Genomic DNA, 16095 nt, shown 5'->3' with positions numbered 1-16095 from the left:
GAGACTTTACAAGAAAAGGCAACAGAGATTTGAGGGCTGGGAAGTACCGGATAGTCCTGACAAAAAAAGATGTGGCAATCCTCACTGTTAGTTTCCTCAAGAGGTTACAGGGAAGGTTATGGAGAAGCCAGACCCAAAGAAGTCCTGGCAAAGTGATTTCTCTTGCTCAAACTGCAAGCACGCCTCGTCTCTCCTGTTACTAAACAAGGTAACGGTAACTTCCTTTGTCACTCAGTGTACATTAGCCACAGCCAGGATGACATGCTTTAAGCAGAACAGCTTGCCATCCTTCAACACATACCCACTCTGTGCTATACTAGTTTATAGCAATTAATTGTTGCACTAATCAATCTCAGGTTTCTATTAGGCATTTGCTTTGGAAGAGAAGGCAGTTCTAGCTGTTGAAGAAGCATCCCATAAAATCTTGCACCATATACTTGACTCAAGTTATTCAGAAAGTAATCATGTATTGTGCCATTCCTGTTCCGCCTGTTGATAGTAGTGTAACTCCATTGCACAAAAATTCCAACTTGATTAGCAACACAATCACAAGCCTGATGTATTAAAAAGCAATAAAACCCAGTTATCAGACTGCAAATAAAAGACGTTATTTCAAATAGCCATACTACCCACTAGGGAAGTGGTCATGTTGTATACCACCATGTAACAAGCAAAGCCAGTGGATGTCAACAGAAATATCTATTCTTACGTACCAACCCATTCCCAAAGATTCCAGGCATTAGCACGGGGTACTACAAGCAGACAGTTCAATTCTTACCCTGAAGCTCATAGTACAGCAACAGGATGGAATTCTTTTCTCCTTTGTGTGCTAAAAAAGGCCAGTCTCGGTGGGCATCTAGTATAAAGACTCAGAGTTCAGCTTCATGTTGATTTTAAGATGGTCTTTCTCAAAACAGTCTTGTGAGATTCAGCCTTTACTTAAGCATGGGGAGAAAGTTCTGTGAAAATGTCTTCTCTCCCACAGGAAGAGCTAGAACCAAACTAATTATTAAAGAATTCCAAACAGTACAAACAGCTGTTACTACTAGTGATTAGGAAGGCTGTAGCTGCATATTGATCAGTGCAGTTTCACTTGCCTGTATCTTACACAAATACTCTCAGAGGGAGATGACCTGATCAACTGGTATCAGTCACAATTCTCTTCCGACTAATGCAGATTTGAAGAATGACGCAACTCCACAAGGAAGTGTTTAGTATCTTCACTAAAGCCCCAAATTGCTCATTTTAAGTTGGAAATACTGTCTTCAGGAAAGCATTACTGCTACATGAACATGACTTGCATGCCAAGTTTTGACGCAGGACTTTGTGAAAACTGTCTTGGCTTTGGGACAAGTTCCTCAGTCTAGACATAAGACAACACTACAATGTTTTTATAGCTAAGCTCAAGCGTATCTTAAACACATTTTAAGGAGGTTTCTAATGCAAATATTCAGGATCATCACTACCCCGAATAACATGTAGCAGTGTTTTTCTAGTGATATGAGACCAAATACAGCTTTATTTACAGACAATCCAACAAATTAATACATTAGTTCAACTTTCATGTCTGCACACAGGGGAGAGTCTTCACAGCATCAGAGCAGAAAAGCAAGACTAGCTATTTTATACAGGTACAGACTGATAATTTATTGTATGCAAGTACGTGATTAGGTACAGAAGTGTTATATTTAAACATTTCAACCATTTAAGTCAGTAAGAACAACTACACTATACTTTTAGCAAAATAAACTGAAGTTACAACTACATTTGGCTTCCTGCAGGTCAGCTGATGATCTGTATGACTGTGCATAGATGTTAAGACCAAAAGCTAAAGCTGATCCTAAGTTTTGTTCAAAAGATTAGCATTTGTATGGAGTTGTATTTATAATGGATAACCATTTATAAGACTTTCCCCATACACCTGCACTAATTTACAAAACATTTCAGATTTATCCTTGAAAAATGCCTATTTTATATTCTGTCTTCTTTTCCCAGGCAGAGGGAAAAACTACGAAGAGAGTTAGAACAGAGTTTTTCACTGCAAATATAGACTCAGGCTATCAGAGTTCTGTGTTCCTAATGAAAAATTCTCCCTGTATCCAAAAGAGAAAAAACAATAAATGCAAGAATACAAGCTCAATGTACATGAAGATAGAGTGCTACCTATTGTAGACACAGATAAAGCAAAAGAACATAGTGCTTTGCTTCTCAGGAAGCTGCCTCTGTTTCGCTGTATTTTCCATAAATGCAGCTGCTAATACAACTTTAAAACATACTATTTAAAAATTCTTCATCAAGAATGCCTTCTAATTCTTTAGAGAATGAATAACAGGGCTACACAAGGAAAAATTATGATCTTTAAAAGTTAATGTATCACACTAGTACAAAGTAGTCAAATCTAAATATCAAGTCCACTATTTTCCAGACAAAGCTATTTTAAGTTTGAAATCAACCTATAGTGTATTTGCCCAAGAGGAATCCTGTCATGTAAGAGCAGACAAGTTTTTGTTAAGAAACATTTATTAAACAAACCCGATACCAATGCACATGTAGTCAAGTTAATACCCCCTAATAAAAAAAAAAAGCATGTGGGTCAAGACCAAAATTATCTTCGCTTCTGGAAAATGTTGCCACGGCCCATACCACGGCCTCTTCCTCTTGCAGCCACTGAAAAAAGAAAACACCAGGGATGACATGAATTTGACATAACTGCATATTTATCTCAACAACTGACAAGCAAAACATAAACAACACTTAAAGTCTCCTGCTTAGAAACATGGAAGCAAGGCTGTCCTATGAAGTTCAGGAAGTGATAATGACAGCAAAAAGTTTTCTGTGAGAAGAACCAGAGCTAATGGTTATGCAGTCTTGCTACTTAGAACCGATGCAGCGAATATTCACACACTCTGTGTTCCTTCTAAGCCGACACACAAATTTGTATAGCCCCAGATATTTAAAACCCCACACTCTTCCATGGTTTTACAACAGAACTCAGTACGTTTCAGCAGATGTTACGTGGGGGAGTAACCTTACTGCATTTGCTAAAGTTAACCAAGGACTTCGCGGCCCATGGTTATTACTCAATCTTGTTTAACTAGATTGTTCCCCTGAAAAAGGTACAAGAGAGTGAACTACAGAACGGCTAATAGTTACAGCTTCCCAGTGGTTTAAGTACCATCTTAATATCTGAATTTGTTTTTCTATGAAAGCTTAACAAGAACACCTGAATCCTTCCCTAAGTATTCCAATCAGCTAGTGGCCACAATTACTGAAAAACAGAAGACAGAAGTCTTATATAAAGCCTCCATTTAAGAAGACTACTCACTGTATCTAAATTATTGTAGCATCAATATTTCACATTCAGATAATTGGGCAGTTTGAGTCTTGACTCCCACCATAAGATGAAATATACAGAAAAACAATGTATAAACCAGTAATGTTTCAGTTTCTTACAGCTTATGTTTCCTCAGTGACAAAGATGACAGTTTTCCAGTTCTTCTACAGCAAAATGGGGGGTGGGACCATAAACAAATTGTACGCACCTTGAGCTTTGAGAATAGCTGCTTTTCCTCGCCCAGCTCCAGAACCCTGGTTTTTATTCTTCATGCTCTTTAGCATAGGAGCATTCTTCAACATATCTGGTAAAATGAGAAACCGTATCTTGCTACCTCTGATGTACACCTGTTCAAGCTGTGCCACTCGTCCATCTCTGTATGTCACCGTTATGTTGGACATCTGGAGAGTAAAGATCAGTCAGTGCTCATAGAGTCCTCTAACACAGTTCTGTATTCCTGCTTCTCTTACCTGCAGAATATACAGCCAGGATTCAAATACCAAAGCCAACGACTTTCCAAGTATACTGCTTTCTCAGCTGGAGTTGTAACACAAGGCATCCAGGAACATTTAAACATACTCCTAAGCCTGCTACTATTCAAGCAGGCTCAGGACTTTTGCTTTCTCCCCAGTTTGCAAATCAGTTTTATCAGATTTGCTAGTTTCGATTTCTCATATTGAATCAGTTTTGATAAAGCTGTTATAGTCCTAACTATTAAGGAAGCATTTTGATTTCAACAATGACTTGCCTAAAGTCAATAAAAATTAAGCCCTCTCAGGATGACTAAAGTAACGTACATTAAAAAAAGCTTCGGTTTCTTAAATCAAGGTTTGTTTATTCTTACGCTCCGTGGCTTTAAATAAAGAACTCCAGCAGAAGCATTGTTCACAGAACAGAATCTTAAGAACTCTGATATTATTGATAGGAATGCCCAGTCTGACTCTAAAACCCAAAAGAATAAGCTCTGGCCTCTTTGGAGCGCTCAGTAATCCTGAATCCATTTCACTATGGTAAGACAGTGTACATGCAGCAGTACAGTTTTTTTCATCCTAAGACTAAACGCAACAGTCTTTTAATCAAGCTGCCAATAAGCTATCAGCCTTTCCAGGCACAGATCAGAGAACCCTCCCTCCATCATTCCGAAGCAGGTATACCTGACAATTCATGTTGTCTTCAGCTTCAATAAGTTTGCCTCGGTAAACTTCTCCTGTATTGGTCTCGCATGTCACAATATGGCCTTCAGCCTCGTGCAGGACTTTAATTGGCACTCCAATCGACATGTTTGCAGTGCTGTGGCTCTACACCTGAGACAAGAAAAAAGACAAAGGACATAATTAAAAAGAAAGTTGTAGACTAGGTTTTTCCTACACAATCTATGATCTTTCCAAGCGTAAAGCACTGAATTTCTCTCTCACTCAAACACACCATATGCTTTGACAATGCATTACTAAAACTTCCCTAGAAAGATGCCTATGAGAAAAGACTTACAAGATCAGCAAAAGTAAGTATTTTCCAGGTCTCTCCTGACCTAGGAAATTCACTTGTAAATACCAGATAACGGGCCGCTTGTACATCCAGGTGCACCTCAAATGGAAATAGCCCCCGGTGCAGCCCACAAGGGTACAGCCCGCCTGACCGCCCACGAGCTCAGCGGGACCTGCGGGTAGCACTGCCACGCTCGCAGACCCCATCACCTAAGCAACAGGCTCTACCACGAGGGAGCCCAGCCCAGCCCAGCCCGCACGCACGCACACACCGCAGCGCTGGCGAGCGCGCCCCGCGACCCTCCTTCACTTGAAGGCCCCCAGCCTTAGCCCTGCCCCAGGGGCAGAGGAGGGCCCGAGCCCGGCGGGGAGGCCCACCCCGGGGAGGCCCAGCAGAGCCCCCGAGGCCTGAGCAGGCCAGCAGCCGCCCCACCGCGGCGTCGCCCCCACAGGCCCCGGGGGATGCGGCGCAGCTCGGATGCTCCCCCACAGCACCCGGAGAGCGAGGAGGGCCCTGTCGCTCCCGGGGACACCCAGGAACCCCGCCCGGGGCCCGGGCCGGCTCCGCCACCACTCACCGCCTGCCAAACGCCTCAGCCCGGGCCCGCGCTCACCCCCTAATGGCCTCCTCCAGCTTCCCGCCGTGCACCGCGCGCCGGAACCGGAAGGCGGCGGCGGGAGCGGCACGGCCCCTTCCTTTCCCGCCACCGCCAAGGCGCCGGGGGCCGCTGGGCCGCGTCGCCTTGGCACCACGGTTCCGCCGCAGTCTTGTCCCGCCGGCCGGGGGCAGCCCCATCCCGCCGGCGGTGCCCCGCCCTCGGGGCAGGGCTGGCTGCCGGCGCGCCCCGCGCTTCCCCGCCCGCCTCAGGTCGCGTCCCGGCCCTCGGTCCCGCGCCCCCCGTCCGCCGTGTCATGCCCCTGCCCACCGGCACACCCGACCGCCGCCGCCCCCACCGCGGCGACGCCGCGGGGCAGACGCCGCGGGGCCCGGCCCCCCGCAGCCCCCGCCTCCGCCCCCGCCCCCGGGGCCGGGAGGAGCCAGCGCCGCGCCGAGGCATGCCGGGCCCCTGGGCCGAGCCGCCGCGCGGGCCGGCTCGGCGGGGCCGGCAGTGAGCGGGCGGCAGGCCCCGCCGGCGCCATGAAGAGCCCCCGGGAGGCCGGGGAGCCGCCGCCAGGTCAGTGCGCCCTGCCGCTGCAGCGGGGCCGGCCCCGGCCGCCTCCCGCAGCCCTCCTGCTGCGGGCGGCGGCCGCTCGCGGCCGGGGAGCGCGGGGCGCGTGGGTGCCGGGCGGAGCCCTCCTCGGGGCGCCCCGACGGCGGGGGGGAGGATCGGGCTGCGGGGTCTCCGCGGCGGGGTCGGCCCTGGCGGAACGGGCTGGGCGCCGGCTCCGGCCGGGGGAGGGAGCGCTGGGAGCGGTAGGGCCCTGCCCGCGGCGGGGAGCGGGCGGCTCTTGCATCCCCTTCGGAGGCCCCGGCGGCCTCCTCCGCCCTCCCGGAGCCGCGAAGCTGCAGGTGTCGCCAGCAGCAGCAATGTGGAATTACTGGCTTCCTCTGGAAGTTCGTTGCGCCGAGGAGCCGGCAAACCGGAGAGGTGTTTTCAGTGTTATTTACAGCCACACCATATACTGGTTTGTGTCTTCAGTGACAGTCATCACGGAAGAAGTCTGGGTGTGTTGGGAAGCAGGATGACTGGAAGCTGAACATGCAAGAAAATTAAAGTTATTTCCCTTTGAAGTCTTCACGTAGAAAACATGTACCTCTTTGGTTAATCTTGGGACTTGACAGAGGCCATGGGTATTAACAAAAAGGGAACAGAACCATAACATGCCAAGAAAAAAATGGCCACAAAATTCTTACAGGTCCTGTTTTGAGAATCTAGGAATTGGGGTTTAATTTTTTCTTTAGGATACTTAAGAGCCCCTTAAACCAGATTAATTTAAAAGATTGAATATACCTATGGGTATGCCAGTGTTCAAAGTCATGATTAAACAGTGGCACAACTGTGAAAGACTATTCAGAAAGAGTCCACAATATCTGTATTGGCGTGTCCCTACAGTAGGCTATAGCTTTGTTAAAAATAATACAAGATTACAAACATCATCATCTAAAAAGCTTTATAAAGACAATTATATCAAAACTAGACCAGTCCACGTGATGTCAAATGCAGTTTTATTCCCATCTTAAAATGTACTTGACATTCTGTTAGCAAAGCTTTTCAAAGGTCTTTTCTAGACCAAAGGTAAGGTTATTGAGAAAAGCCCTTTATGATTAACTCACTGTGATCAACGTTCAAGTAGCAATAACAGGAACGACTCTTCAAGTCCTGCAAGTGGTAAGGGCGTTTCTGAAACTGAAACCACACTGCCAACCCTATAAAAATAAAAACTGAGGCAGAGGGATGGAGCTGCTTGTATTCTGGCACTTTTTGGTAGAGATTGTTCTTTTTCCCTCTTTGTTGGGTTATTGAGGGAGTTAATACAAAAGGCCAACTGGTGCCATTTCTGAGCTTTGTTAACCTAAAATTACTCATGTAATTTACAGTCCCTGAGGAAAAAGATGTCTGTAGAAAAGGCTCAAATCTGTAGGGCTTGTAAGAGATCAATGCCTAGAGATCGTGGTTGTGTCTGTTTTCTGACAGTTTGGTTTAACTCCTTTTGTGGCACAGAAATACATTCAGACACGAGAGAATGGACGAATACCTGTGCCCTACCCACTATTATTTAGGAGGGGATGCAGCTTCATATTTAGGGGCTGGCAGGTCTGTCACCCCATCAAAAAGAATAAAATGAAACTTCCAAGGAAAAGGGGGTGGACCGTACAGCAGAGCAATCCAGGTGTGGAACAATAAAGGAGTACGAGATTAAACCAAATGCTTAACTGTACAGAAATACCAAACCTACATTCCCCTAATAAAGAAAAAAATACCTGCCAATTAGATAAAGTAAAAAAATGTTTCTAAGTTTCTGCCACTATAGTGCTGAGGACAGGCTGACTTTTAACACTGAGGTATGGAAAAAACATTCCTGTACGGATTGACATCTTTCATGTTTTACTGACAATGGGGTGTTTTCACTACAGTTGACTGCATCCAGCTGAACGTGCCAGTCATTCAGCAGTTGTACCACTGGGACTGTGGGTTAGCCTGCTCCAGGATGGTGCTTCAGTAAGTGACTGTTTTGGTTTGAACGGGTGGGAAATCCCATCCCATGGGAGAGGGGTAGCGGGAAGCAACGTCCAGGGAGAAGAGGTGTGTTAAAGAAGCTGTGAGTTTAACTTAGTCTTACGAGATCACATATTCTCAGGTACCCTTGGAGATTACTGCTGCTTGGACCTGGCACAGCTCTCCAGCAGGAGTAAGGGAAAATATAAACTTAAAATGAACTTAAGACCCTTTTGAATAATTGACTGTTTTGACAGATGCAAAATACCTGATCAGCTCTAAGAACTTTGCAGGTTGGCATGCATAAGCTAATAAAAAGTTACCCCTCTTTCCTGTTGTTATAATTCAGAACTGGTACTTAGCACAGCAATTCACCTAATTCCTTTCTGTGTTTTCAAGTGATGGGTAGGTGTATCTCAGTTTATGAGTATATACTACCTCTGTCCTGCTGAGCCCCCAATCCGTGTGATGAATGTTTTTGTTCCAGGCATAGTTTCAACTTCAAAACAATGCACTGTGTTGCCCTTTGGGGTTTTTTTGGTTTGGTTTTGGTTTTTCTTTTTTTGAACTAGTAGCTGTCCTGCTGAACTCCTCTTTCCTTCCACAGAGGAACATGAGCTTAGGTGCAGGAGAAATACCTATTTAGATGTCCACTTAGTAGATATGAAGCAGAAGATTTTCATTTCTCTCCATCCCTTCTGCCAAGACGTTAGTCCGTGTGCTGGTAATTTCCCATCTTGACTACTGTAACCTCTGCCTCTTTATTCCCTTTACCTCTTTGCCACTCCAGTCTGCCCAAAACTCAGCTTCCAAGATTAATCTTCTCACCCTGCTGATCTGACCTTGTTTGCCCTGCATCCTCACTTCCAGTCCTTTTTTTTTTCCATTTACTTCTATTTGTTTTCTGACTTCCAGAACTCTCTGTAACTGCCTCCCCCCACCCCTTTGCAACCTGTCCCAAGTTTCCTCCTGACTTCATCTCCCCTTTATTGCCTTTTGTACCATCAGTGCCCAAGACAAGCTTCCTTTGAATGTTTACCGACTTCCTTTACAGTTCCTCCTTTTGAAATCCATCTACTGTGTGAAGCAAGTTTTAGTCTTTAACACTTCTTTCTGTGTTTGCTCTAATATGCTTGTACATTTAGACTGTAAGTCCTTCAGGACAGAGTTCCATACTTGCTTAGTATAGCTTCCCTATTGTACAGCACCTGTACACTTCTAGCACTATAAAACAGTCAAGATACCCATACATTTCCAATTTTGAAGAGTCAGCAATAAATCCAGTTAAATATTCCCTACTCCATTCCCTTCCCTTAAATTTGTGGCTCCTTTGTGGGTTGGTTTTTTTTGGTTATTTCTTAGTCAAGCCCATTGTTTCAGTTTTTACGTCCTGTGATGTGGAGGCTTGGGCTACAGCACACATTTTGCTTCTCCTAAGATCTGTGCTTCCCTTCCCCTGCCTTTCCTAATACCATAGGTACTTGAATCATTTGGACAACGATGAATTTCAGAAAGCCATCCAGGAACTCCAGTTAACAAAGAGTATCTGGACTATTGACCTAGCCTACCTAATGCGGCACTTTGGTGTTAAGCATAAATTTTGCACCCAGACGCTTGGAGTGGACAAGGGCTACAAAAATCAGGTTAGTATTCTTATCTACTGAGAGAGAGCAGACAGTTTTTAAAAGCCCCGTGTGTCACGCTGTAAAAGCTCTGCTGTGTTACTGACAATTAACCACAGTTACTGTAAACAAGGTTTGCCTATTGCCAAAACTGGCACAAATCAGTTCCAAAGGCGAGGCTAGATACAATCCCACATATTTTACATCTTTGATTCCATAATATGAATTTTTTGAAAAGTTTTACTGTAGTGCTCATGAAAGGTTCCAGCCTATTTGACAGCCTTGGAGACTGAAGCCCTCTATTTATCTACAGAACAGGTACAGCCTGGGCAGCAGCAGTGCTAGCTTCCACACTTTCCCCACCACCGTGCCTCAGCGCTGACCTGGAAGAACCTCTTCCTCTAGAGGTGAGAGGGGAACTCAACTTCCATGTCCGTTGAGAGCTTGGCCTCTTCAAGATTGCCAACAAGGGGGCCAGTGAGGGCCTATAGTGGCAATGGCTTTTCTAATGCAAGCTCCTGCCCAGTACAAACTAGACAGGCTTCTTTCACATAGGCAGCTGAATAGCCACTGGATGGAAATTACAACAATAACTGACCAGGAATGAATTTAAACTTACAATTTAGAGCAGGAATCCTTATCCTGTTACTAGTGAACTAAGGGAGAGATCTCTTATCCCATAGCCAGATCTCCAACTTATGCAGGCCCTCACTAGCAGGGATTTTAAGTGGTGGATTACTTAAGGTAAACATGATTCCAGTTTATAACTTCTATTATCTCCACAGTCATTTTACAGGAAGCACTTTGACACAGAAGAGAATCGAGTGAATCAGCTCTTTGCACAAGCCAAAGCCTGCAAGGTGCTGGTAGAGAAGTGGTAAGCTTATCGTTTTCTTTCCTTTCTCTTTGGAGATCCTGTGGGCCCCATGCTTTTCTTGGAGTCACCAAGCTAAACTGGTGAAAGAGAATGAAATCAAGCCCTGAGCCTTTTTTGTGAATTAGTCTTTCGACTATATCTGTCTCAAAAAAAAAAAAAAAGTGGACATCAAGAGTTAATAATGAAGTTTGAGGAAAAATAGTAACAACAGAATAAGTGATTTGAAAATGCTGACAGGAGTTGGCTATTGTTGATGTTTTGAATTTGATAAGCTATTAAAATTACCCAGTAGTGAGTGCCTACAGCACTCCAATTGGTCATTGTTTGAATTAAGTAGAGTGCTACATGGGCACACAACCCATTGTTTCCAGAGCTAAGCAAACATTATAGCTCTCTGTTCCTAGACAGATGCACGAAGAAAAACCTAGCATACAAACTTTTGCCAAAGGGCGGATGAAATAAGGAACCTCTATGAAAGAACTGCAAACCCAGAAGAAGGGGAAAAACTGCAGAATTGTTTCATAACCAACATTGATATTCTACATGGGAGATAACTAAGCATCCATGATCAACTTGAGTTGTATCCCTTTTTATAGTGGATTTGGATCTCTGTTGTTAAAGTGGGGTAAATGATTAGGAGTAAGAAAATAAGAGAGAGTACAGGGCACAGGGCAGCCACAACAGCATTTGAATGCTGCAATGCAACTTCCATTTAGCAGAATCGTTAAGTGTCCTTTTTAACATACATGGAGTCTGTATGGTACCATCTGTTTAGCTAGAGCTGTGACAGGACAGAAGGAACAGTCAGTCCATCTTGCTTTAGCAATCTTAAGATCGTGGCCTTGATCAAGGCAGGGACAGAGGGCATATCTACCTATGCAGTACTGCAGCTGGGGCATCAAAGAGGAGAAGCAACACTGGAAAAGATTAAAACGCACATGAGTTCAGTTAGGTAGTGCACACAGCCCAGGTGTCTAGGGGATGAGTATTCCATATGCAATAGAAACACCATCTGCCTCAATGAAGGGCAGCTTTTAACAGATGAGATTATAGGTTATGTTTGGTTAACACTTATTCTCTGTAGGAGGTACTACAGAAATAAAGCCTCAAGAGCATCAGATAGTCCAAAATTGCAACTGGGAGAAACATACTCCTGTGTGACAGAGGCAAATTTGGGCACGCCTTAATTTGGTTAGTGTTTATACAATCAATTTGGTGCTTCAGAGATAAGCTTTTCTAAGAGCAGGAGAGAACACTTCAGTTATGATTTTCCCATAACAGAAGGCTCGCAAGTTACTGAAAGAGTTGCCAGCTCCTTTAATACTCTTCTCTGGGGCATCTGATACATTCTGAGATTACATTTATATTACTGCAGAATCCAGAGTTGTTGCTCTGCACTTCAGTAGCAGCAATGAGATCAAAAGACCTTGAATGACAGAGGTTTTGTCAGGCTTTGTCTGTAGCAATGGTTGAAGGGTTTAACAGCAAAAAAACTGTACCTGTGATATAAACATGCCAGCTGCATGTTGTAAGTACTGTCCATCATCACATACTTCACTGTATACCAGTCTCTTTCCTAAACTTGTTAATAAGCATGTCTGACTTTTTTTCTGCAGCACAGTAACTGTTCAAGACATCGAAAACCACCTGTCCCAAGGTCATGTGGCCATCGTCTTAGTGAATGCAGTCCTGCTATTGTGTGATCTTTGCTCAAGTCCTGTCAAATACTGCTGCTTCCTCCCCATTGGACAGAAGTGCTTCTGCAGGAATCCTGACTACCAGGGCCATTTCATTGTGTTATGTGGCTACAACAAAGCCTCAGGGAGCATTTACTACAACAACCCTGCCTATGCTGACCGTGAGTGGCCTGTTCCTTTTGGGTGGATGCTCAGCCACCGCATTACTAATGTGTCTGTAATACAGAGCCACAGCTGGACTTCCCCTAATAGTGTGCATGTATTTCAAGCATCACTAACCAGTTTGTCAGAAGGGGTTTTGCCACATTAATTAAATCAGTGCTGCATTTTGTGCTGTGATTTACTTGAGGCATTGAGATACGCATTCTAGCAAACTCGTTCGGCTTTCAGATGGGTTAGTGAGAGATGCTGAACTGTTGTTCAGACCGTTAAAAGGATGGCCAACTTAGTACCTATTCACAGCATTACTTCAGTGAGCACTGCCTTTGAGCTGACAAGATCTACCTGACTAAAGCTGTAACCTAAGCTGATAGGTCTAGTATACTAGTATATATAGTTATATCTCTGTATACTAGTTACTTTTCTCTGTAGAGGCTGCTAGACCCAGCCTAAGAGCCTTTCACAGGCAAACTTCTGAATTTTTAGTGACATTTTGTTCCTCCTTAACAGGAACATGCTGCACCAGCATCAGTAACTTTGAGGAAGCCAGGACAAGTTACGGCACTGATGAAGATATTCTGTTCATCTACACAGACAGCTGACATCCACACCTGGTACTTCTGGTCCTTTCCTGTGCAGCCTGCATGGCAGCTGGCTGCTTGTCTCAGGACTCCCCCTGCAGAGACCTTGCTCCTGAATTGCAGTGGGATCTTAAACAAGGGAGGCTTTATAGACGTTGATAGGACTATATTGCAATGCTGTCTTTACGGTTTTTTTTCCTGATGATGTATCTGATTTTGCAATGTATGTCTCAGTTTTTTGTCATTTTTTTTCCTCATTTTCAACAATGCACATTGGACACCAGTTTTACAATACAGGCCCAGAGCCTGTTTACTTTCAGCTTATTTTCAAATTAAACACATAAGAAAAAAAGCATCAAATTTATGAACTGTAACACTCGCTAGTACATGCATAGGTTTAGGTAAACAAAACCAGGAAAAAAAAAATAGAAAATACCTGTTTCTCTCTGTCAAAGCATCAAGGTCTGATCTTCATCCTAAATCTAGGGATTTGAGGTTCAGCAGGGTATTATGGAAGGAAAAAAAAAACAACAACTTAAACCACTTTAACAAAAAATGCCTTGCTGGCTCATCAGTATTGTCTGCATTGTAGGAATGAAACACATTTACTCAAGGAAACTTCCCATGTACCAAATTCATCTTACACAGATTTAGCATTTATGCCACTGCATTAAATTTTGAATCATAGTTATTGGTATAGTTCCCTTGTACTACAAACTCAATCTCTTTTGGCTAAGTCTTCTAGGATGACTGCTCAGAGGTCTGTATTTCCCCAAAAGTTTAAGTGAAGATATTTTATTTGTACCTAGAAGCCTTTATTGCTCTTTTCAAAAACCTCTGAACATTATGCCACCCACATGTGCCAGTTTCTGCAGAATCCATTCTAAATACAAACTTTAAACTTATTAAGCAAATACAGAAAATTATCATCCACACTAATGGTATACATTTTGTGTGTAAATTGTAAATATCTGACAGCACATACTGGATTGTAACTAAAATGCTGAATCATAATTTGAGCCAAATTTTGCTACTGGTATTAGTTCAGTGACATTCTAAGAAGAGCTGAAATCAATTCAGAAGAGGGAATAAAAATGTCTCTTTGCTACAAGTAAAAAGGCAGGAACTCATATTTTCTAGCTCTTGCACTACAGCTGTATTGGATTAAGTTGGACTTACTGTATTCAGACATTATCAAGTGAAATTGTTAGCAGCCCATTCATGATCCTGTCATGTATTACCTGGGTTTAATTACTTTGCTGAGGAGCACTGTAAAGTATAAGAAATAACCACCTATTTCAGATTCATCCATTGCAATTTCCTACGAGTCTTGATCTCCAGTCCTGCCTATGTTGAAGTGGGTAGAAGAATCAATGTTAGTACTGATGTAAAGCTAGCAAAATTTTACTTTGCACTTAAGACAGAGATCCCATACCGTTGGCATGGTTTTAGGAAAAGAACTGTCCAAGTTCTGGAATTGTGTGGAATAACAGTAAAAGGACATTGTTATTTAGTGGTGGAAATAATAAATAGGAATCTACTTTCAGCATGGTAAAAAATTTTTCTAAAGAGAAAACATTTTCTTTATCAGTTGTTGATTTACTGAAAAGTATCTGGAAAGTGTTCAATAAGTATGCTTAGCAGAATCAAGAGTGCTCCTTTGTACAAAGGCTAAAGATAGTAACAGACATTTAAAATGCAGTAGCCTTTTAAAAGTTCTGAACAAAAAGTATGTGGCAAGAAATTTTCAGTGTATCAAATTTTGCTTATCATTGGTGAAGTTGGAATACATTCTGGCACTTATATTTGCAAAATGAGTAAAAATTAGGATGTGATTTGTGAGCAGTAGAACTAGTACATTAGTGCCACCAGCAGAATCCCAGAAAAAAGGTACAAAAACCTATTATAGGTAATGCCTTCCGACTCCTCTCAAGTAAGTCACCAGAAGGCTGATACACTGATCTGGGAATTTTTACGTCCAAGTCCAAATTCATGATATTTGTTTTAGAGAGAACTGTATTAGTTATGTTACTAATTAACAGGTATGTAAACTACAGGTTGATAGAGTACTTCCTTAACCCATGCATTTTCAGGTAGGTAGTTCATTCAATACCATTAAACTGCCACAGGATTTTAGAGTAGGCTTGGTTAGCTAAGTAAAAACAATTCGTACAAAAAGGCTTGTAATTGACATTTAGCCTCTTACTGGTTCAGTTATCCAAATGTGAAACTTGAGCTTATACATAAAACATGAACTTAAGGGCAGGCTAAGTGTTCTGAAGTGCACAGACAGGTTTAACAATATTGACTGTTAAATGTTTGGTACCCAGGGTTTAAATACTTCAAGAGAACTGAAAGATAAAGAAGCAAAGCTGTTTACGCTAATAGAGACAAAAGGAGAGCTCCACCATTGCAACAGGATCTCTTACAGCCACCAAAGGGAACACAGCTATGAGAGATGACAACACAAGGAAGAAGCAAAAGCCAAGTGAAAAGACTGAGTATTTATATGACACAAATTCAGATTAAAAAGAAGCTCACTGTGCAAGCATTCAGAACATCCGCGTTTTCTGAAACTTTGTTTCCCATTACAAGATTGTCTATCAAAATACTCATTCTGAAGATGTTTTGTCACTTTGTTTCCTTCATGATGTCAATAGCAAAGGAAGGGGTATTTTACATGCAGGGATTTTATACATAAATATATTTTTATTTGTAATTAAGCCATTCTCAATAAAGGTTTAAAGTCACAGATAACCCCGTAACATAATGTAGCAAGTGCATTTATTAATTAGCTTATTACAAAGAATGTTGGAAAATCTTTAGAGGATGTATTATATACTTAACTGGAAACGGCACAGCTGAAATTGTAATTTGGGAAAAAAAATAGGAGTTCAAATATTTATTTCAGCTATAAATTCATAGTCGCTAGGCTGTAAATTGTATTCATTCTGCGCTTCCTGAACACCTACTGCATCACACAAAACTTCAATATACCCTAGTAGCTGAGAATAGAAAATGTATTGTTATTATCTATATTCAACAGCTGTTTTGTGTACTCCACAACCACTGAGTATCCTCCTGGAGTGCAGCTCCAGGGAAGCAGTTTTCATTACCCACCCTGATCCCTAATAGCAGTGGCTTTCTGTTCACAATGAAGAGTACGCAACTGCACCAGCCCTG

At 42.9% G+C, this 16095-nt stretch overlaps 2 protein-coding genes across 3 annotated transcripts; one reads left to right on the top strand and one right to left on the bottom strand.

Annotated features, from left to right (window-relative positions):
- Nucleotides 1-1499: 1499 nt before the first annotated feature.
- On the bottom strand, nt 1500-5778 carry SNRPD3 (small nuclear ribonucleoprotein D3 polypeptide). Of its 2 annotated transcripts, none has more exons than XM_059827775.1 (4): nt 5745-5778; nt 4489-4638; nt 3543-3735; nt 1500-2667 (listed from the first exon to the last, which is right to left on the bottom strand). In XM_059827775.1, the coding sequence occupies exons 2-4, from the start codon at nt 4612-4614 to the stop codon at nt 2606-2608; spliced, it is 381 nt and encodes a 126-aa protein (XP_059683758.1). In that variant the 5' UTR covers nt 4615-4638; nt 5745-5778; the 3' UTR covers nt 1500-2605. The 2 variants fall into 2 exon arrangements, with proteins under 2 accessions (XP_059683758.1, XP_059683757.1); XM_059827774.1 differs by lacking the exon at nt 5745-5778 and adding an exon at nt 5397-5451.
- Nucleotides 5779-5950: 172 nt separating this feature from the next.
- On the top strand, nt 5951-15671 carry GUCD1 (guanylyl cyclase domain containing 1). The gene is made up of 7 exons (XM_059827545.1): nt 5951-5993; nt 7895-7979; nt 9454-9619; nt 10384-10475; nt 12092-12333; nt 12842-12945; nt 15243-15671. Exons 1-6 carry the CDS (start codon nt 5957-5959, stop codon nt 12931-12933), a joined length of 714 nt encoding a protein of 237 aa, XP_059683528.1. The 5' UTR covers nt 5951-5956; the 3' UTR covers nt 12934-12945; nt 15243-15671.
- Nucleotides 15672-16095: the final 424 nt, after the last annotated feature.

Source organism: Gavia stellata, chromosome 21 (assembly GCF_030936135.1).
Source record: "Gavia stellata isolate bGavSte3 chromosome 21, bGavSte3.hap2, whole genome shotgun sequence".
Taxonomy (NCBI): Eukaryota; Metazoa; Chordata; class Aves; order Gaviiformes; family Gaviidae; genus Gavia; species Gavia stellata.
This window is presented reverse-complemented; position numbering and strand designations above follow the sequence as displayed.

Excerpts from the sequence above, each read along its gene's own strand:
- GUCD1 (XM_059827545.1), top strand. The coding sequence starts at position 5,957 with ATGAAGAGCCCCCGGGAGGCCGGGGAGCCGCCGCCAG. Across the intron at positions 9,620-10,383 it reads ACAAGGGCTACAAAAATCAG|TCATTTTACAGGAAGCACTT; the intron begins GTTAGTATTCTT and ends TTATCTCCACAG. Across the intron at positions 10,476-12,091 it reads AAGGTGCTGGTAGAGAAGTG|CACAGTAACTGTTCAAGACA; the intron begins GTAAGCTTATCG and ends TTTTTTCTGCAG.
- SNRPD3 (XM_059827775.1), bottom strand. The coding sequence starts at position 4,614 with ATGTCGATTGGAGTGCCAATTAAAGTCCTGCACGAGGCTGAAGGCCAT. Across the intron at positions 3,736-4,488 it reads AAGACAACATGAATTGTCAG|ATGTCCAACATAACGGTGAC; the intron begins GTATACCTGCTT and ends TTTACTCTCCAG. Across the intron at positions 2,668-3,542 it reads AGCTATTCTCAAAGCTCAAG|TGGCTGCAAGAGGAAGAGGC; the intron begins GTGCGTACAATT and ends TTCTTTTTTCAG.